We start from the raw sequence: 23,409 nt of genomic DNA, 5'->3' as shown, positions 1-23,409 counted from the left end.
CCATGCAAATTTGCCATTAGCCAGAACACCATACATCACTGCAACTTCTTTATACAAATCTCAAACTGCAGACAAAAAAGCCCCAAATAGTCATAAGTAAGTTCAGAAGTGAGGTTGCTTGCAGGACTGTAACTGAACTTGTCAACATCCCTCCCCTGCCTGCAACTGCAACAAACAAAAATGTATTTTCTTCCATTTAAGACTGCAATATGTTATCTTTATACAAGTTAGATTTTTTTGTTTGCTCTTCAAATTCCCACTAACCTTGCAGCTCAGGCCCAACAGTAGTTATTATAGCTCCAAGACATCGGCCTAAGCATTGATGTACTTCCGTATGTGATGGTGGAACAGTTAAGAGCAGAGTAAGAACTAGAGAAAGCGTTGGCTCCACATAGCCACGGTACATTGGTCCACTAGAATCTACTATCAGGGCAAGTGAATGGAGAGACCAGGTCTATCAAAAAAAACAAAGGAATATTTTTCAGTAATACATTCAGGAAATTTAAACAATTTTGTATGCAGACTGAGCCTAGATCTGTATGTCCTTGCTTAAACATGTCTAGTTAGCCACTCTGACTCCAGGAGTGTTTCAAGGGTCTCAGAATCTCAGGCAATCACCTGGGAGTTCAAATATCTCTAGCATACTCTTTGGCTATCAGCAGTTTTGAGGATAATGAAGATGACAAAGAATTTGAGCAAAAAACGGTTAGGTGCTTTGAGGAAGAATACAAACACAAACATCACACCCACTTTAAAAAAAAGGAAAAAAGAAGAGTGACTCAAGACAGGAGAAAAAGAGAGAATCATTCCACTGTAAAACTGGATGTAGAGTCTGAAATGGGCAGCTGACAAAGTCCTTAGTGGGGAGTGCCTTTGACATTCCAGTAGAAACTGATTTTCGTGACAAGTTGAAAGGTTCACATGCATGTTCTAATTAATTTTCTTATTAGATGGTGCAAGAGAAGAAAGCAGTGATGTTCAAAGGCAGTGTACTACAGGATGAGAAAAAAAAAAAGGTGAAAGATCAACCTATTTCAGTTGCAAGATAAGTAAATAACAAAAGAGCAAAATAATTTATTGTAATTGTCAAAGCAAGAAGTGGGCAAGGGGACAGTCTTTTTGGTCACTGATGTTTTGTAGGAAATGAATTCCCCTGACAGACCTGAAAGCATTAGCTGTGTCTCCATAATATCTTACTAAATTATCTTATTTCAGAATCTTCTTCCATTAAATGAATGATACAATTGCACCGAAAAGACTAAGTTAAAAGAATATTATGGTTAAAAGCTAGACTCTTAGGAATGAGCTGGAAAACCTGCCTTTAAAACTGCTCTTTTTTAATCCTCTCTGATTCAACCCAAAAACATTAGCACTAGCAATCATGTAACTACTTCTACAGTCCTAACAAAATGGTAGCACATTACAGCTTACCCTTTCATTCCTGCAAATTTCCATTACTCGTATTCCCATACAGTTTCTGTGTATCCACACTGATCTGGTGAGGGATGAGGTTGCAAAGCTTAGCTTTTCACAGCGGCCTGGTGTTGTATTCTCAATAGAAAATAAGGTAGGTATGCAAGTTCCACCTGGGGTCCCCCTTTATACTTCATATTTTATTCATAGAGCAGTAACCCTTTCCATTTTGTTTTTTAACTGAATGGTACACAATTATATGCCTCAAAATTACTTAGTCATATGTGAAATAAGTTACACATGCAAACGGAACTTTGTCTTACCTTAAATCAACTAAGGAAATTTAAGAGACTTTGAATCGTATTTATAGATTATTATTTTTTAAACATTATCTCCAAACAAAACTAGGCTTTTTTTCTCAAGTGATAAGCTTGATTCTTTTATTATTTTTTTATTGCCCTGAGGAAAAGAAATAAGAGGGTACTCTAGTATGTGTTCTATCAAGGTAACAATTTAAACCAAGGTGCAAGTATGATTCTGTACAGTTACTGAGGCTTCAGCTTCTTAATCTGTGGGTATAAAGTGCCCCTACTCATGGGGGGCACACAACTTCCTGCTACTAAAACATTATCGTCAGTCACTATTCCAGATAATTGTTTCCTTGCAGTAACTTGTGAAAAGAATGACAAAAAATTACCTGTTATATCATGCAATTACACCATAATCTTTGAAGAACAGTAATTACAGACAAGACACTTGCTTTTACTCAAAAAAAGTTTGGTGTGTGTCCCCCCACCTTCTGAAGTAATTCTTTTATTCTAGTGCTTTGATAGATTTCATTGCTGGATTAAAAAAAAAAAAAAAATCAGCACTTTTCCCTCTAATATTCAACTTCTTACTGTAAAGACAGATGTACTGGTCCATCTAGACCTCTCTTCTCCTTACAGCAGCAGCCACAAACATGCTTAAAGGAGAGTAAAGACATACCAAGACAATAACCCCTCAAATTTCTCCTGGGAGAGTAAAGACAGCATATTCCCCCAAATTTCAAGTATTTTCAACTTAGGCAACTTTCTGAACTGTGCAGTGTGTATACATATTCAGCAACTCTAAAGGCAATGCTCTTTCAGCAGCGTGTTTAGTCCCCTTTTTACTCTACCAGCAACTTTTAGCAGTCAAGTTGTCCTCATGAGACATGACATCTCTATAGTCCATAGTGGATAGAAACCCCTCCCTGCCTTTGCCTTGTCTTGGACTTGGCCTCTAACTGCAGCTTAGCTTGCAACACATTTTTCTTGGCATAATATAACCCCCCAAAGATGAGGTACTGCCATACTGTGTTCACAGTATCGCATATACGGAAATTACTTGGCAAAGAAAACTACTGCTGATCGCCTGAAACTCCAGTAACTGATCACGTTAACCATTAGCCAGTTATTAAAAACTTTAGTTTAGGCAGCTAAGGTACAACTAACACACTGTGCTTTACAATTACAGTCAGTTAGGAATATGCCCACAGTGAATTACTCTGGCTCAGGTGACAAGCAGACACTTGTCCATCTGAATTAACGTGACCACTTCCAACTGCCTCCCTAACTAACAGTAAGGTTACATTTTAATTGCAGTACATATTTGGGATTCTGTATTGTAAGAGTTTAGAAGGAAAGTTCCGCTTTCTTCACACTCCCTGGCACATCCTACATCCATATGATTTGGCTTACATGTGACAATCTCTATTAAAGAACATCTGAACAGGTAATTTAATTTTCAATTTTAATCCTGAACATTTTAAAGTAGTTTTGTGGTGACTGTGTTTTTTACCTGGACTTCAGGAGAGGTTCCATCTTGTGCCAAAGCCAAGAGAATACTGACACTAGTTTTCAGATGCTGTCCAGAACCTATTCCACCAACATACCGATGGAGACAGCCCAGAGCCAAAGAATGGCCTGTTCTTGATACAACATCTCGAGCAGATTTTAACCTATCAATGTTTAAATAAAAGGAAATCATGTAATTCACTAAGTTTGTTACAAAGAACCCTTCAAGTACCAGAACAGTTCAAATGATTAACAGAATTTTGCAGGCCACCTTACAAGATCTTGAGAAGCCTTAACAACAAAAGCAAAAATAAGGTACTTAATCCATATTGCTATTAAACCAGATTACATATAAGGCAAGTGAAGGAAGAAAAAAAAAAAAAAAAAAAAAAAGATATTTTAAGTTGTTTTTTTATTTAGTTGTTTTCTTCTTCCTGGCCAGAACTTGACATTTTAGATGAAGAAGAGTTTTGGAAGTGAAAGAATATAGGAACATTTTCTAGTGTTTACCCATCTTTCACAGCAGACTAATTTAATAATCAGAAAAGTCACTGCTAGACCACTGCAGCGCAAAGGAATCAAGAACAGAAAAATGACAACACATACTGAGAAATGACACAGAAATCCACAGCTATGTCTTCCACTGCAAAGTCAACTGAATAACTTTTTAATACAGCTGTTTTCTTCTATAGCTGAGTTCTACAAGTTTTCCAATAAAGCTTTTTTTTTTTTTTTTTTTTAAAGTGTTTTATTACTGAAACTAAACCACAATGAATAGCATTCTGAATGACCTAGTTGCATGAAGTAGTGACTTGTTGAGTATTTGCCATAATACTTCTACTTCCAAATGCACATCACACAGTAACTTTTTAATTAAAACCTTTTCAGGGAGGTGGAGAAGAGAGAGAAAAGAAAGATATCCTAATTAGAACAAAGAAAGATTTTTTTTTTTTCTGGTTGTTCATATATCAGAGGCAAGCATGCTCTTACCAATTAGTTAACAACAAAGTAAATGCAAATCTCAAATATAAAAAAAATTACTTGACAGTGTCAGCAGATTGGCAACCATTAACAACTTGAATCCTAGGTAAGAAACCAAGGAAACAGTCCCGGTAATTGAAATTCAAGGAAAGATAGTAAAGATGATGTACTTTATTACAAGATGAAATGATGCGAAAAATTGAATTACCCAGAGGTAGGAGAGCTGGACTGAAGCTATGTGCATACAGCCTGGCCAGCCAAAAACATGTGCTGCAGCCCTGAGGCAGATGCATTCTGATTCACAGACAGGCTGCTGTCTTAAATTTAAGCCAAAAATTGGGAAACTGTTATATCTACCAGACATCTTTCTAAAGACCGGAGATTAACAACAGACTATGCAAAAAAATTATGGCCCAGTAGATAAGTTAAATCAATATGTAAAGAGGATGTCTTGATGAAACAGAACCACTATCACACAATTCATATTACAGACATACTTAATGTAAGATGCATTTCTCTATCTCAAGCAGTTTAGTCACCTTCAAGCAACTCATCAAAAACTATTCATTGGTATCAATTCACGTTCCAAGTAGTTTAACAACTCAGCTTTTATTCCTGGAAGAATCACATGAAATAAATCAAAAAGAGAAGACTGAGAAGGTTTGTTAGATCTACATAATCACAGCAATCAACCATGAAGAGAACAGAATAATCGATATGGTATTTAGTAATCTTCCAAACTACATTGAATTATATTTTTATTTCCTTTTCTGAATCAAAACCAACTTACTTATCAAAACTGTATTGAGCCATTCTAGCAATGAAAGAGGCTTCTCCAACCACTTGAGCCATTCTGCCAAGAGCTTCACCTGCTGCACATCTTAAAATAGGGTTAGGATTATCAAGAGCACCCATTACCAGCGTCAGAGCAGATTTGCGGACTTCTTCTGGTCCTAACGTGCTTTTATTCTCAGCTAAACCCTACATGAAAAAAAAAAGAAAAAAACATTCCAAAGCAAGGGAGAAAGGGAAGATGTAAGAGCAATTTTACTATATTTAAGATCTTCAATTAAAAATTATGTACTTTTGTTTGAATTTGTGGTCATTTATCCTAAAATATACTGGCTGAAAATATTTAAAACTCAAAATCAACAACATACTCAGTCTTATGTTTGCCAACACTATGTCACATACAGGAAGACCTGCTGCACTAGTCTTTTTTATCAAATGCATTACAGTGCTACATGCACCCTAGTGCTACTGAATCTGAACTAGCTTTACACAGGATACCCCAGAAAAAAAGAGAAGCTTTAAAATCTAACAGCAACATCTCTTTATGTCAGACAGGAAAACCACAGCTGAGTTATGTTTCTGCAAGAATCACTTAATCAAAGACATTTTAGGTACATGAAAATATTTTTTTCTTAATAATCACTTCTTTGCAAACATTTACACAGCCTGTTATATGGACATTCTACAGAACAGTAACACTAAACACAGCTTCTGCAGCTTCTTTGGTTCCAATATTTCATTAATAGTATATCACCTTTCACTACAACTTTCAAGAAGCCTTTTACTTTGGAAAAAATTATCAGACTTGTGAAGTACAAACACTGCATGTATTATAGAGGAAGAAGTTGATGGCTCTACCACAGGTTCTCATTTTCTGTTCTGAAATCCTCATTTCAGCTCAATTTTGACAATTCTTTGGCCATTTGGCATGGCATGGGAAATTCCAGGCATCGGTCTCAGAATCTACTTTTCAACTTGCAGCAATATGATTCACGTTTCTAAGAACAATGCAAGGAAGAGAGGTGCTGTTTTGCCCATCATCCAAGGACATGGAACCCTGGTAACAATTAGCTTGAACTAGGAAGCCATTTTTTGTATGGCAAAAGTCAGACAAGAAGAAACTCATCCAATCTTTAATTACAGGCTGGCAGTTCTACAAGGGTAGCTTCCTCAGTGCACAGGACTTAGTTGCTCTGAAGAGGAACAAGGATGACAATGACAGATGTTGTCCAACGGATTCATGAATTGGAAACTATATAAAACAGCATCAGGAAAAAACTAGAAATGCCTTAAGAAATTTTACTAGCAGAAAGAAAATCCTACACTCTTAAGACACCATTCTAACAAAGCCATGAGACAATGCAAGTAACTGAAACCAAGTATTTCTCAGGAATATTATTTGCCACTTGCTGTCTAGCTTCCTGACTTGATGGCATGAGGTTGGATTTCCAAGTGTAGATAGAGAACACAGAGCTGTAACTGAGGTCAGTGGGACTGGACATAAGCATCTAGAATTCTATGCAATACTAAAGAGTCTCAAGGAAAAATTAAGACATCCAAAACAGAAACCCAAATCTATTTTTGTTTTTATTTCCATGAGCCTCATCTGTACAATACTCTGTGACACATTTTTGAGTATATATGGCAAAGTACTTAAATCCATGAGTACAGTGCAAATAAAACTATATGATCGAAAAAGACAAAAAAAGTCTGAATACTAATAGAATGCTGACTACATGAGCCTCATCTGTTCTCTGTGCTGATACATGCAGACAAGAGCTCATGCTAATATCTGAAAAAATTTCAATTTTGTTATTTTCAAACTTTTGAATGTTTAAGTGGTAACTTTAGTAATGTTGTTCTAACAGCCTTTTGTATTGAATACAAATCAATGAATCAAACTGCTGAACTTTGGCAACCATTACAAGTTTACAAGTTTTACCTTCAAGGCACTAAGAACAGCAGTAAAGATATTAAGTTGCACAGCTTGCTGGCGAACACCTTTAGCCTGCTTGACACATTCAGCGAAGTGATCCAACATCTGTAATCTAAAACAAAGGAAAGAATGTAATTTAAGTGATATTCTTTTGAAATACAAACTAAAACACAGCTGGTAAAAAACCACACACAACAAAATGGCCTTTTAAGTTCAGTCACAGAATTTATGCTTCAGGGGCTGCAGAAGGTATTCACTTTAGGTAGAAAGGGTAGAGTCACTCAATGTCCCTTGGCTGGTTCTTTTAGCTCATCCACAAATGTTTACTATTCCCTTTGAAGAAAACACCACCAAGAGGAAGTGAGTCTTCAGATATATTTGGCTGTATAACTAGAAAGCTATGAGGACAAGAGTAGAAAAATACTGTCTCTCCACTACAATTCAAAATAGTGTTACCCTCCATATTCCATATTTGAAATGCGTCTTAGAGAAGCTTTCATTCTGTGCTCAGTGACGAATTAGCTAAACTGAATGACAAAAGTAGTCCTGACAACTCATAACTCTGCAAAGGTAATGTGGAACACAAAGGAAAATAAGACGAATTCCATTCCCTCTTTCTCATCATGCATAAAATCATTTGCTGAGTATAAACCAAATGGTCTTACTCGTGGAAGCCAAATGAAATTCAAAGGATGCCATTGCTATGTTTTCAAGGCTGATTTGAAATTAGTTGCAATGGATATTTTTGCAGGAAATTTTGGTTGCAGGAGACATTAGTATTGTAAAATACAGTAAGAGGAGAGAAGAATCTAGTCTCCACCTCTGAACCCTCACCTTCAAAACTGATAAAACTGAGGAAATCACCTTATTTCTGAACTGAGTACACACATTCTGGAATCGTGAGACACAAAGAACACCAAATACTGAACTTGGAATTTAAAAACACTTGATATCGAAGTAGATTCTTATTTCAAGAAAAAAAATCAAAACATAATACTAACCAGAGAACAAGACATTAGACTCTGAAATTGAACACTGATATAAACTGACCTATGTTTGTAAGAGACATGAGGAAAAACCACACCAAAGAGAGCCACAGATGCATCGATGACAGATACTCCTAAAGGAAGGGGACCAGGTACAGCTTCACCAGCAGGGATGCGTAGATAAATAGAAGATGGATCATGTTCCAAAGCACCGCTTCCAGATGCACTGTTTGGCTGAAGCTGCAAAATGCCACATAATATGAACACCTCTGAATATATGTTCACACACAAAATTTGGAACTAGAGATAACCAAAACACATAAGGAAGCATCTGTCCTGGTTTCAGCTGGGATAGAGTTAATTGTCTTCCTAGTAGCTGGTACAGTGCTATGTTTTTGAGTTCAGTATGCGAAGAATGTTGATAACACTGATGTTTTCAGTTGTTGCTAAGTCATGTTTAGTCTGAAGTCAAGGATTTTTTCAGCTTCTCATGCCCAGCCAGCGAGAAAGCTGGAGGGGCACAAGAAGTTAGGAGGGGACACAGCCAGGGCAGCTGACCCAAACTGGCCAACAGGGTATTCCATACCGTGTGACACCACATCTAGTATAGGAACTGGGAAGTGGGGGCGGGGAATCGCCACTAGGGGACTAACTGGGTGTTGATCGGCAGGTGGTGAGCAATTGCACTGGGCATCATTTGTACATTCCAATCCTTTTATTATTGCTGTTGTCATTTTATTAGTGTTATCATTATCATTATTAGTTTCTTCTTTTCTGTTCTATTAAACCGTTCTTATCTCAAGCCACGAGTTTTACTTCTTTTCCCGATTTTCTCCCCCATCCCACTGGGTGGGGGGGGAAGTGAGCAAGTGGCTGCGTGGTGCTTAGTTGCTGGCTGGGGTTAAACCATGACAGTATCTTACAACAACAACAAAGCTTACAAACACCTGAATGCAACTATGGTGTCCCCATGCATATGCACACTAGCATTTACAGGGACAGCTAAATTCCCGAGGGCCAAAGCAGTTAACAGCTGGATAAATGCGTAAACTATCACTCCTGGTAGTAAGAGATGGAAGTTAGAGAAAAGCAGATTAATTCTGGTACGAATAGTAGCTTCTGAATCACTGACTATGAAGTGACATTTCAGAAAAAAGGTTATTCATTCACTCTCTGAGCATTGAGTTACAATAAAGTATACTAAACAATCAGTTTTGGCTGTAGTGATTTCCTACACAGTAATTTTAGTACTGTTTCTAAATCTTTCTAACATTCCTATCATCATGAAAATACTTCCTAACCATCATTCTTTCAGGAAACATAATTAAACAATCATCTATTTTCTCTGAAGAAAACTTATTTTCATAACTTTTTATTTCATGATTAAATAATTAACATTAGAATTGAGTAGCTCTGTATTCTTAAAAGGCCAGAAAACAGAGCAAACATCTGTTGAAACCTCCATATCACTAAAAAATAAAATGTGACCAAGCACAAGAGAATCCTGTGATGCACTGCAGGCCCTCAGTTACCAACACTGACACTTTTACAGGTTAGAGGTTAAAAAAAAAAAGGGGGGGGGGGGGGGGGGGGAGGAAGGGGCATGGGGAGAGGAGTGTCCCAGAAAGCTCTGTGGATTGAAGACTGAACTGGAAGTCTACTATGTCCACCACAACAAACAAGGGAAGTTTATAAAACCCTTTTTTCACTTTGACATGCTGATCTTTCCTCCGAAACAACAGTTTCCCCTTGGATTCTCACACTTGGTATCAGTCTTGGGTTTTGGATCTGCTCAGTCAAGACAGCTGCCTTCTGAGAAACCTTGCCGTTATTAGATAGGCTGTGGCAAAGAGGCATTTTCAACTCCCGCCTTCTTCTTACACCAAGAAATTTCTGAGAAGCTAAGTTGCAAAGTTTATGATGGCACAGTTCAGCAAGTGCTCAGAACAGTCAGCTGTCTAGGGAATACAGTTCACTGAGAAGTCAAAAATTAGAACAGAATTATGAAGACAGAAATAGGTTGGTGCATATACCCAGATGGACAAACGTTTTTTCTCCATGTCATTAAGTCCTGAAATATATGAGGGTAAAAGGCTTGAAAAGAGGCAGCCAGCCCCTTCCTAGTCATCACAAATTAGGAAAGAAAAGAGAAGGCTATTAACAGATAGTTTCCTAAACTATTTAACATTAACAAATTGTTCCCTACGCTACATTTCTTCTGCAAGGGCCATATGAAAAATGATTAACTGGATCAACATTACCAGTTGATCTGAAAAATTTTATTGAGAGACCCCCACACACAGCAATACTTGCTTGCTTTTTTTAAATTTTTAATTCCTGTTTCAAAGATTCACCTTTTTTAGAAATGCAGCAAATTCCTTATAATGCCAAAGTTGTGTCAACACTTCCAAATGAAATGTCGGATTTCATACTACACCTATAAAACCAGTTAAATCTTGTTTTGCTGTAACACCATTTGCAATTCTGGTTTTTTTTACAGCAGTTTCATTATAAAACATTTTAAGTGGAACTTACATTATTCCTGGTTCAAAAAAATATATAAGAGAACAACTGCTAGACTAGGAAGATCAGGGAGTGGGGGGTAGGGTGGGGGTGGCAGGCAGGGGATGTTGTTTTATTTTAAAGAAATTAGGTTAGTTCACTAACCGCAACCATATGAGTAGGGTTATGCAATTTGTATCTCAGCTGTAGGCAGTTTTTAATCAAAACAGTACACTGTAGATAGAAGGACTTACATCTAACAAACCTCTGAAATAAGACTAAAAACAAGGCATGAAGCTTCAGTTTTAAAAGGCTTCTCCCCCCCCCCCCCCCCCCCCCATCACACAGACAGATAGTGCAAATAATTCATTATTCTTCTAGCTTTTTATTACCTGGTCTTCAATTGACTTATGATCCGTTTCCTGCAGCCAAGAGCCAAGAAGAACACTATCATCATAATGACAAAGAGATCTTAGGAGTGATGTGGTTGTATTAGCAGAGTTGTCTGTCAAAGTAAATTCTGCTACCAACTCTCGAAGAAGTGCATTAAATGATCCTAAAAGGATGGACATTAAAAAGAGTCATTGCTGCTTCTTACCCAAAACAGTTCAGCTAGTGACCAGAAGTTACAAATCAAAGCATAAACCATTACCTCGATTTTATACGTACCAAACAGACAAAAGTAAACCTGACAAGACTAGAGTTGAGAGCAAGGCTTCAAACAGAACCCTGGGCTCCCAATTCCCAAATCAGTGTTCTAAACAACAGACTGGGCCATCCCTTCCAGGATGACAATCCAGATTTTGCAAAAATTTGCACATCCACATGATCATGTAAATGTAATGAATGAACAAAACCAAACAAAAACCAAAAAGCTAATCTGTCAGATTGTGTCAGGTCATGTGACAGTGCCTGGCAATTTGAAAATAATAGCATAAATCTGTCTAATAGATCAGGTCAGGTTAAAAAAGAATAAAATCCCAGCAACCAAAACTAAATCTTCATTCTCACATCTGCCCTTTGAGTACACTAAGAAGTAATGTTCTTTATCTTTTAAGTAACAGTTACATAAAACACTTAAATTGGATTTCAGAACATGATCTCCATACCTCTCAATCCTATAAACAGGACTGTAACTTTTATACTCTAAGTGTTACTCTAATATTTTGCAATATTCATGCTCCGTAGTTATACTGTCAAGACAACATACAGAAGATGAGGAATACAGTACAAGACTCTTGGAGATTCCTAGGATTCTATTTTGAATCTTCTATCTGCTTCAAAGGCAAGCACCGAAAATACATCAAAAGGAGTAAGTAGAATTTTACTTTAATAAAAATTGTTAAAAATGTATGTACCTTCATATGTCTTCGGAGGTAATAAAGCCAATATATCATAAAGTCTTAAACGGACCATAGCTGCACTAGCTTTGAGATGAGCTCCATGGGCTTTAATTACTGATGGAATGCTATAGAATCAAAATAGAGAAAGAAATAGCCAGAAATATCGCAGCTACTGAAAAGAGTATTTTCAGATTTCTTTTCACAAGATACGGCTCTAGCCAATACAAGAAAACAGTGTTCAGAGAACTACTCTGAGCAACACTACTCAATTATCAGTACATTTTCAGAGGTAATTGTTTGGAGCAAACTTTTTTTAAAAAAAAACACCACCACAAAAAAACCCACACACTGCTGTAAATCAGAGACATGTCCCTCCTCCTCAGAAACTCCTATTGTAATTCAGGGATTTGGGGGTGGAGGGCGGTGCAAACCAAACCACAAAACCGACCCCAAAACTGTGGTTTCTCTTTTATTCTGCAAAACCTTTAAAGCCTTTTCATTAGTACATTCCATAAGAGGAGAGTTTATTGATTAACATCTAGTATACCGATATCTTAGCCTTCTCATTTCTTGCACGAGGATAAGCAAACCATGAATTCAAAAGCTCACTGAACTGGCAATCCAAAACACAGTTAAAAGTTACCACGGTAGGCCCTTCAGCATAGGCTATGCCATAACATACTTTTACAAAGCTAATGACCATAAACACAATGCTCATGTAAGTTTTTTTCAACATGGACAAGCAGCAACAGCACAGTACTAGGTCAGAATACAAATTAAAACAGATTAGTTCTAGTATTTCAGGTCCAGAAAAAGACAGGAGTGAATAAAGAGCAAAAACTGCCTACTTACTGCGACATCATTGTCATGGCACATTCTATGGGTGTCATCAATTTCCTGATTACATCCTCAGTAAGGAGCTCAGGACAGTGAGCAACAAAACTTCTCATAGCTAATAACAAAATAGTTTAAATTAAAATTTTACTGAAACAAACAAGTATAAAGCATGAGCAAGATACAGATCCTAAGATAATATCAAAAAAGCAGCAACTAAAAACGTTTATTGAAAGACTGTGTGACGTGTCAGATTTTCATCAAATGTGACCTGGTTTTGGCATATGGTTTTATGAACATCTTACTCATTTTCAAAGCAAGCAGGGAAGTTATGAGAGTTCTCTCCGAAATACTTGGCATCATGTTCTAGTTTACTGCACACTTGTAATCTTGAAGATGAAATTCTTACCACACAGAGCTCCAGCGCGGCCTTCCAGTGTTACTTGCCAAGTAAAAGAATCTCCTCTTGCCTTCTCTGCTTCCAACTCCTTCAGAGAACGTGGAAACACGTTTCGCCATAGCAATAACATCTTAGGCAGATGATACCGAACAACAGAAGGACCTATGCAAAAAAATAAAGTGACAGTGTAATAAAAACTTGTATTTAACTAAGTGTGAAAAATCTGCCATGAAGGCTTTTGCACTTTAAGCTATTTTTCTCTTATTTCACTTCTCTTCCTTTTCTCCCTACTTGAACAAAGAAAAACAAAGGAAATTCTTTCTCATTTGTATGTTGAAAGTGTGACAAATAAATAGTATAGGTAAGTCTGTTTGTTGATATCAGTACTAAAAATCAGAAATAGGCAATTCTATACATTGTCATGTAATACGTAACCACTGCCAACTGTCTTTTTACTATCTTTTTATTCTGACTTCTAATTTTTTTATACTACTATTTTGAAGGCAAGCTCTTTAGCCTATCCTAACTTGTTCATAAAATGAGCATAAAAATAACTGACAGTTAGTGATTATTTAACTAGTTTAATGGTCAAGTTTAAAGAAAACTTCTGAAAAAGCTCCAGAAGATCCAGTGCAAGCACATTAAAAATATATTGGAGGAGGACAACCAAAAAAGGGCTACTCTGTTAGAAAAACATGACAATATGCTGGCAAAAAAGACAGACAATTTAGAGAAGCAAGATGAAACACAAAATGGTATTTGCTGAGAGATCAAAATACTGCAGAATGCATCAGAACTTTATCATATTTTCTGGTATAAAAAAAACCAAACCAAAAAACCCCACTAGTGCTGCAAAATTCAAGAGTATACTTAAAACTTTTCAAAATACAGCTTCTGATATTTCTTTGATAGCAAATATGAACATAAGGTTGGTTTTTTTTAAAATACAACTGAATGGCTTTTAAACTGGTAACACTTCTAATCAAGTACTGTTGCCTATCCAGAGGCACACATGCAACTTGTTGGAATGCTCATTAAGTTTTATTTACAGTTCATTTCTTCTGCACCACAGTATTCAGGAAGGAAGACTATGGGCAATTTTGCCCTTCTCACAGTATGACTAAAGGTTGGGTTTCTAAAAACAGAGCAGAATTTTTTTTAGGTGTGACACCTTCTACTATCCTTCAGCTTACGTAAACACTAATATTTTACTTCTCCCCAGCATAAACAACAGTGCTGAAATAAATGCACTAACACTCCATTTCCCTCGGCATAAATAGCCTTGTGCTAGATACTGGACTGATTATATGTAGAGACCATTTGCCACAGTGGATAATCAGAAATGTTGGACTAGCAGTAAAATAAAACAAAAAGCAACCGTTTTTACAAACCTAAAGTCATAAGTGCTCCAAGTAAAAGCCATCCAGCTTGAGTCCGCTGCAAGGAGAGTCTGCTGTTTTGTGCAGCAGTTCGTAACAGATCCTCAGCAATACTGACCACCATCTGCACCAATGACAAAAACAAAAGGATTTTTAAAATATAAACTTAAGCCACTGCAAGCTACTGCTACACATCCACCCTTACAGACTACATATAAACATGTTCTCAAATAATTTAAATTGACCTTCCATAAAGAATGAATGCAGATTACATTTCATGCAGATGATTAGTGTTTTGTGTATGACAATACAGACAGTAATATTCTCTTCAGCAATTATTCATTTAATATGCCAAACAAGAACACAAATTTGAAAGACAGGGGGAAAAAAGCTGGTAAATATTGCAAGTGAAATACTACAAACACATACTTTGGCCATTGTTCTCTTGCTAGGAACAAGTTCAATTTCAATAATGCTTTAACTTGTTACCATGTCACACACTTTGCAAAGCTATTACTTCTAGATAAAAAGGTACCTTTTAGTACACTCACAACTGAAACTCATTATCTCACCTTTCCTTTGGCGTGAGGAATACCTAAGGGACACTGATGCACACCACCTAACAAAGCAGCCATTGCAAAACTGTAGCCACTAACAGCTTCAGGGGAGGTCTTGAGATTGTTGAGTCTTTCTGCACATCTATCTAAAAATGGAGTCAACTGAAAAGGCAATGCCACAGCTACACACCGCAAGCACCATGCGGCAGCAAGCCGAGCAGCCATGCTGGGATGAAGAAGAACTGAAGTTACTGTCTCCAGCAGACCTACAGAAGAGAGAGTTTACAATCTTAAAGTTATGACGCGCTTTTTAATATACGTAGACAAGTAAACTGAATCGATACTAGACAGGCAACATGAAAGTTAAGAAAGCCAGAATTAGAGTACTTGAATTTTATGACTTCGCCTTTTTCTTTAAGGAAAGACTGAAGTGTTATTAGCATTATGCTGTTCCACATCAGCTTTTACCAGCAAAGCTGGAGCTGTCAGAGCCATAGCACTGACTTCTACTACTTGAACAACTGAAAAGAGGCAGCAACCCTATAAAAGGGAACAGGTACTAGATGAGATGATTCCTACTCTGCCCATCTTTTACACAGATTGCCAATAACAGAGCAACAGTAAGACTGATCTTTGGTTTTGCTTCACACTGTAGGAAAGCACATGCCATAGATGTCACTGACCGCTGTACTCTGCTTTTGACACAGCACTGTCTCCCCTGCACCAAGTTACCATACTTCTACACTTTCCAAACCGCCATGCCTAGCTAATCCTGCTTTCTAGCTGTGAAGTCTTCAGTCCAATCTGTCTCCACACCAACACCTTCCTCAGTGCAGATCTCTAACTTTGCAAACTCCTACTTCAAAGTCCCTACTGCTGCCTTATCTCTACAGCTTTCTCTGTAGCTGGTGAACAACTTCTACCTGCTTACTTCACAGCAGCTAGCAAAAATAACAGAGATACAGTGCCCTCTGTTCTCATGGGGCACAGCAGTCAGAAGGTATAAATATGAGCACAGTGTTCCCCACCCCATAGTTGGAGCAAAATCAGTATGAGAAGAATGTCATGTGCACCGTGACAACAATCTACGTAATGAAATGTTTAAAGGAGCTTGCAATTCCATTGGAAAAAACACAGGCATCCACAAACAGAAAAAAACTTCAAACTGCAACACTACAGTATAAATGTTGATTAAAACAAACAAGAGGAAAGTCCCACATAAACACCAGTCAACTTAAGCCAGATAACTAGCTTTTTATAATGTGACTATCCACAGCTTCATCTCCTCAAAATACTCTTAACCTTCCCACAGAAATTTGGTATCTGAATGCAATACAGCTTTCCAGGAGCAAATATTTCAGACCTTATATAGCAAAACAATGTATTTCCTATAAAACCATTATCAGAAAAAAAAAAAAAAAAAAAAAAATCAATGCTAAAAATCACAACTTTAGTCACCCTAAAAAAAAACTTCAGGCAGACTTTGATCAAAATAGTTGCTTAATACTTTGTCAAACTTGAACTAAAGTTAGGGTACTAAACACGATGAGCTAGACAAATGTAGCTACCTGGAGTACTACAGGGAGTGCCAGTTTCATAAATTTATTTCTTACATATTAATTTATTATTTAAATAGATTGAATGATATTTCATATTCATTGCTCAAATGTCTCATTTAATCTATCTAAATTTATTGCATACCAATAGAGGGTTCTTGAATAAGAGGAGATGCAGTGGCATTCAGACTCTGAACCAGACTACCCAGTTCCTGGAGGGCACACACCATTACATGCTGGCTTGCAGCTACATCAGCAGCTCCTGATTTATTTTCACTGTTAGCATCATTCACAACTGCTTCTGCAGAAAAGGAAACAAAAAGTATCTTGAAGTATCTTGCTTACCTACCATTTGAATCACACCTGAACATAGTTTTGACATCAACCCTGTATTGAAACAAAACCACAAGCTTCGTCATAGTGTGAATTCACAAAGCAAACACATTCTGAAGAGAAATAGTTTTACAGCTGTCATGGTTTAACCCCAGCCAGCAATTAGGCACCATGCAGCTGCTCGCTCACTTCCTCCCCTCCCAGTGGGATGGGGAAAAGAATTTGGGGGGGGGGGGGGGGGGGGGGAAGTAACTCATGGGTTGAGATAAGAACAATTTAATAACTAAAATAAAATATAATACTAACAATAATAATAAAATATAATAATATGAATTGTAATGAAAAGGAATATAACAAAAAAACCCCCAAAACAACCAAGACAAGAGAAGCACAATGCAATTGCTCACCACCTGCTGACCAATGCCCGAGCAGCAATCCACCCCTCCCAGCCAAGTCCCCCCAGTTTAGATACTGAGCATGACATTCTGTGGTATGGAATATCCCTTTGGCTAGTTCAGGTCAGCTGTCCTGGCTGTGCTCCCTCCCAGCTTCTTGTACACCTGCTTGCTGGCAGAGCATTGGAAACTGAAAAATCCTTAACTTAGGATAAGCGCTACTTAGCAACAACTAAAATATCAGTGTGCTATCAACATTATTCTCACACTAAATCTAAAACACAGCACTGTACCAGCTACTAAGCAGAAAATTAACTCTATCACAGCCGAAACCAGGACAACAGCTATCAGCCAAACACAATCATCCAAAGACCATGAAAAACAGATGCCCAGCAGTTACTATGGATAGCAATGCACTAAGAGGTAGGATTAATAGGATAACACAGCAAAAGCAAATGTACACATATACACTGTATTTTATCTATACACAATAACTAAAAATATAATCTTGACATATCTACAGTCTGCATATAAATTCGCATGCATATATATGGAATAAAACAAACAAAAAACCCCAGACCTTTACTAAATAATTAATCACAACCTCTAATCACCTTAAAGTTACCCAATTAAGATCCTAGATCCCTCTATGTTCCTTCTCCTACACAGTATCCCAAAAGCAGCAACTGTCACTTCAAAGAAAAGGGACTTTAGTATCAGCTTAATGTTTATATGTCTACTACAGCACAAATTTAGAAAATTGTCCCCCTTATATGAAGGGAAGCAATCATCACCAATTAAAAATCCTTCCAATTTATTATCAAATTCATCAGAAATGCTCAATAAATGAAAAAGTTCCTCCGAACATCCAAATACATAATGGAATTTCCTGCAGCTTTGATGAGGTGGCAGGAGGAAGAATTTCTGCAACTGTTTCATCTCAGAAGTAGCATTTCCAATAGACTTATTTTCCTGGAAGTAATACTTATTGTAGTCAGAATGCTTTTAAGATTCCATACCTACCCTATCAAAATGTACCTACCCTATCAAAAAACAGTTATGAGAAGAACCTGCAAAAGTTTCAAAATCAACTCCATTTCCGTATGTTAAACATTACTTTAAACTCAGATTAGATGGCAGCAAAAAAGGAGAAGAAACAGATGTTTGGTAAATGCATTGTTGTGCAATTCCAGTTTACTTTCTCCATCTCCAGCTTGAATTAACTCATTTCCTAAGAAACAAATGCCAACACAGTTTTGTCAGTCCTCTTAGTGATTATATATTCTGCAAAGTCCTGCAAAGGGGGCCACATTTATCTTCTCTAATTCTAGTCTTCAGATTACATCTTTATTTGTCACCTGTAAAATCCAATTGGATATCAGTATGGGTATTAGTGGGGGATACAAAACGACCTACAAGATCCTGATCTACAGGATCTTCAACACTGGTAGTAAAGAACTCTGTGTGACTTTCAATATAATCTATCCCAAGATAGATTGCAAATGCACACTTTTTTCCCCACTTCCATTCTAAGCAAATGCAATGTCAAAAGCTATCACGGGATAACAAGCCAGTTTGACACAATCACTTTTCAAGTAGAACTTACATTTTGGATATCATCTTTCAAACAGAAAGCAGATGAATTTTCTTTTACCGTAACAACAAAATTATTCCTCACAGTAGAAGAAAGCTGAGAAACAGCTGACCCAGTATAATGACAGTAACTTTCAACTTGTCTCAAATAAAGAAAAACAGTTCTCACCCACTGCCTTCATTTGTTTACCAATAGCTTGACATATATCTTTTGCAGCTGCAATCTGTGCTTTCTCCCCAAGTAAGCTGCCCACAGTTGCTCTCAGGATAAAGGACACGCATCTCCGAGAGTAAACTGCTTCCACATGGGTCTGAGTTGCACGAGGATGGGAGACCAGATCAAGTACATGAGACAAAAACGTAGCGAAGTTGCGCTCCAACCACTGACCTCCTAATGTTGTAACAAAGACAACGTAGGCCTGCAAATTCAGAAGTTACATACAGATCCAATTAAAACAGAAACAAAAGACTACGTGCGGTCACTGAAGACTAAAGACTATAGTTATACTAATGCATAATGCAGTACAGTAGCAATACCAGTTAGTAATAAGCAACCCTAATGACGCTAAGCAGGATGAATCAATCCATTAGCCAGGTCTTTGTCGTTGAAGCTAAACTGTCTCCAGAGCCAAGAGTAGCTCCTGTACTACTACATATACTGTGAAGCGCAAAATACTCTCGATGACAGCAAGAAAACCCAGTCCGTTGCTCTAAATGTGTGTGTGTCTAAAAATTTTAAGAACATAATGTCAATAACAATAGCAACATGAATGCGTTCTAATCCACAATGAAGACCAGGCATTTTTGCCAAGTTCACGTGAAAAGGCTGAGAAAAGTAAAAGGGTTTCACAAAACACCCTACAATCAAAAAATCTGGATTCTGGCAAGTTACTGCAGCATATTGAAATATATGTCAGAGTGAGAATGCCAGAATTTGAAGAGATGCTGCTGCCACCTTTCTCTACCAGACAAGTGGAGCTCCGCATACAGCAGATTTCACCTACTCAAGACAGACATATGGAGAGAAGAAAAATCAGGGCTGCAAACTTTATCCAGAAGCTGAAAAAAGAGCCAGCACACACTAAAGGACAACAGTGTGTCCTCTCTAAAAAGAAATAAAATTTAAATATGGAGCTAAAGTCTTTAGCATATCAAGTTTTCAAATATTTTTTCAAGTTAATCCCACCTAATATACACTGATCAAATAAGCTTTCCTTAGCACATATTTTAATGTATTGTTACTGCACATCAGTAACGAAAGTAGCTCAGGTGAATGACACTGCATGTACATCTCACAAAACAGGCAAGTCAAACTAGACTTGTAAATTAACTTACAAACAAATAAAGAGCAGAAGTGTGTATTTTTCCTACTACAAAAGTTACAGCTATGTATAAATGTTACTTTATTTTAAAAGAATAAAAAATATTACAGCTTATGACAAACCTGGGTAACACCAACTCGCACTTCCCTATTGACAGATCCTCCTACTTTTAACATCTCTCCACCACTCTTTAGAAAACCAGATCCTCCTCGCAGAAATCCTGTGGCCATGAGCTCCAAGACCTCCTCAAGTGTGGCTCTCTTCACATTCTGTCGCATCACTTTTGCAAAAAGAAAAGTAATCATTTAATCCCAAAGTTCCAACCAATACAAGCAGTGATCATGAAACCAGACTTAGAAGTCCAAAACTGTCTTGCAAACATAAATCTAGCCAACATTTCAGATAACATCTTGTTTTCATGCCTAAAAAATAAGCTACTTTTCCCAGGTGACTTTTGATAGTTTGCTCGCTCTTTCTTTGTACAACTACAACAGGGATTCTGCACTCTTTTAGCTTACAGTTTATAAAACCAAACAATCCACCAAGCTTCTATCTACCAGAACAACAATGTATCGTGCAACACTCATATAACACAGTAGTGAAGGTGCAGTTTGTCCGCTTGGAAATAGAATCCAGAAGGACTTGTACCTGTTGCTTGTTTCGGTATCAGTGCTGTAGCCATGACCGTGCCCAAAAGCTTTGACACTGCAACTCGCACACCATAGTTTGAGTTTTCCAGAGCTTTAAAGCACAGTGTTGCAACATTCTCTAGTTCAGCTGTCCACATAAACACTGCTTCATTCTGTAACTCCAGCAGACACTGTAGGAAAAAAAGACTTGCTGAGCAGCAACGGAGGCCATTCTTACCTTTTATCTAAGTATCAGTGTAATTATCAGGTTTATTCAGCAAATACTTTAATATGAATATCTTAAGAGTTAATTTCCACACACACACACACTCTCCCATTTACCCAATAACTTAGCTGAGTAAACAATCAGAAGACTCATGGAATAGGTTAAAACATAAATAAAAATTGAAAGAGAAAAGCACAACAAAAGAACTATGTTACCGAAACCCTCTCCCACTGAGGCTCACAGCTAACATGTTTCTATCTCGTATTTGTTTACAATTGGGGAAGACAGTATTACAGTACCTTCATTTACAGGAAATAAGTCAAATGTCTGAGTCTTCAGTGTAAACTAGTAAGGACTTATCTTGCCCAAGTAATTATCAAATTTCCTACCATAAACAACAGGTCACAGTTCAACTGCAGGTACTTCACAGTCACAGCACAAGAATTTCTAGGACTGGTGAGAAACACACCCACCTTAGCCACTGCGCATCGTACAGCCATAGATCTGTCCGTCAACAGAGATCGGGCATTCTTATAAATATCACGGTGACAAGAAGCTGCTGCTCCTCCAAGTCCATTTAGGACTTTCTGTAAACTCATCAGAATTTCACTGCGGCCCTGAGACTGCACACACACAAAACACATTTATGCAAAAATGTGGACACAGTACTTATATCAAGAACCAGGTACATAATTCCGCATTTTCCTGCTTCCGTGCAGGAATATTTTTTGAAACATTGATCATATAGGTCACTGAAGTCATATACAAACAACACCTAGTTCGTTTTAGATAGCAGTAAGCACTATACACAGCTTTACTAAAACTGCCTCAGTTGTCACATAAATAAAGATGAGCCCAGGCAATCCAATAAATTGACCCTAGACAAGATGCTTGTCCTGCCCCACCATTTATCTGCTTCAGCCTTTGGGCAAAAAGGAAAAACAGTTGATGAGAGGGAACAGGAAACCCAAGTAGTCAACAGCTTCCTACTATACCTGCACACAGGCTGGTACTTACAGTTGGAGGGCACACACACACAAGAAAAAAAAAAAAAAAAGAAAAAAAAATCAAAAAATCACACAGGTATGAAAACACAGCCAAAGAAAACAGCTGCCAGGACAAGATCCACACAATCAGTACTCCTTCCAACTTGTCATAGATTTTATAAAACAAAAACAAACGAACGAAAAATTCCCAGAGCTATTTACATCAGATCAGACCCACTGACAGCCCAGGACACATTCTCTCAGTATTATGACACACTCTTTTCAGGGCACAATGTATCCTGCCCACATGAAGAGTAACATCGTTGTTGAAAAACTTAAGTAGTTATTATTAATTTTTAAACAACTGAATTTTATTCAGGGTACCCGACCAGAAATACTAACACAGTAGTTAGAAATGGTACATACAACCATTTTGCAATTTTAATTACTGATGCTGCTATGAAGCAACTAATATAATATTCATATGACAAAACTCTAAACTCTCTGCAGTAAAAATACATGCACATGTTTAGCTTGATACTAACTATGTAAGTGATTTGCATTTTTCTAGGTAGAAGGCTAAAAATCCAGGCATTTTGGCAAACACCTGCAGAGGAAGCAGGTTTCAGTTTAAATGGAATCGAGACCACATACATAAAATAATCTGAAACTTACCTCTGCACTTTTCAGAGACTTTAAAAGATTATTCACTGTTTCCGGAAAAGAACTACCCAGCATTCTGCCCATTTTTTCATAAAATGCTCCAACACATGCCACAGCAGCCCTATGAAACAACACATAAATCAGTGTATCCTTCTTCTGTTATCTAAATGAAGACAAATACTTAAATAGAAATGTTATGTTTTAATCATGATTGATGAATAAAAATATTTATTATCGACTAGTTATACTGGCTGTTTAACACTGTGCATTTAAATAATTTTTTTGTTTAAAAAAAAAAAGTAACAGAAAAGTTACTAGCTTCTAAGAACACAAACGTATTTGAACAGGTATTATTACAGGATCTACATACAAAGTGAAAAATTCCAGAGAAGATAAGTGTATGCTGAAATCTCAGCAAGATTAGGGGTTTGTGTTTCAATAAACTGTCTCTTTCCCAAGCACGTGCAAGATAACCCCTATCCTTTAATATATCCTGACACATTTTTGTAGATACTGAATGATGGTTTTCTTTTCAAGCTGAAGAACTTAAATTTTCTTGTGTTATGCAATAATTTATGTATTTTATAGGTGCCGTGAAAATCACTGGATCCATAAACAGTTATATACATGTTTTCCTTCTCCTACCATCTGAGATAAGGAATATTTTAAGTAACGCTGTACTGCGGTTATATACACAAATTGCTCCAGGACAGTCACAGAAGCAGCTCGTGAAAACTTGCACTTTTTCATCACAATGGAACAAAGC

General features: G+C 37.2%; 1 protein-coding gene across 11 annotated transcripts in view; it reads right to left on the bottom strand.

Moving 5' to 3' along the window:
* Positions 1-23,409, bottom strand: part of HEATR5B (HEAT repeat containing 5B) — a 60,600-nt gene that overhangs the window by 31,477 nt on the left and 5,714 nt on the right. For 10 of the 11 annotated variants that reach the window (XR_003926323.2, XR_005933882.1, XM_041128562.1 and 7 more), the window contains exons 4-20: positions 22,656-22,764; positions 21,468-21,617; positions 20,788-20,959; positions 20,262-20,419; positions 18,987-19,236; positions 16,642-16,797; positions 14,956-15,206; positions 14,396-14,507; positions 13,014-13,166; positions 12,623-12,722; positions 11,786-11,895; positions 10,820-10,983; positions 7,990-8,165; positions 6,946-7,051; positions 5,002-5,192; positions 3,235-3,394; positions 265-454 (exon numbers count right to left, since the gene is read on the bottom strand). Coding sequence is in view for 9 of the 11 variants with exons in the window: in XM_041128562.1 (XP_040984496.1) it covers positions 265-454; positions 3,235-3,394; positions 5,002-5,192; positions 6,946-7,051; positions 7,990-8,165; positions 10,820-10,983; positions 11,786-11,895; positions 12,623-12,722; positions 13,014-13,166; positions 14,396-14,507; positions 14,956-15,206; positions 16,642-16,797; positions 18,987-19,236; positions 20,262-20,419; positions 20,788-20,959; positions 21,468-21,617; positions 22,656-22,764 (2,708 nt within the window). In the remaining 2 variants the exon portion in view is untranslated. Of the gene's footprint in view, positions 1-264; positions 455-3,234; positions 3,395-5,001; positions 5,193-6,945; positions 7,052-7,989; positions 8,166-10,819; positions 10,984-11,785; positions 11,896-12,622; positions 12,723-13,013; positions 13,167-14,395; positions 14,508-14,955; positions 15,207-16,641; positions 16,798-18,266; positions 18,285-18,986; positions 19,237-20,261; positions 20,420-20,787; positions 20,960-21,467; positions 21,618-22,655; positions 22,765-23,409 lie in introns of those variants that run through there. The other variant, XM_030035325.2, reaches the window with a different exon arrangement.

This window comes from Aquila chrysaetos, chromosome 13, assembly GCF_900496995.4.
Source record: "Aquila chrysaetos chrysaetos chromosome 13, bAquChr1.4, whole genome shotgun sequence".
Classification (NCBI taxonomy): domain Eukaryota; kingdom Metazoa; phylum Chordata; class Aves; order Accipitriformes; family Accipitridae; genus Aquila; species Aquila chrysaetos.
This window is presented reverse-complemented; position numbering and strand designations above follow the sequence as displayed.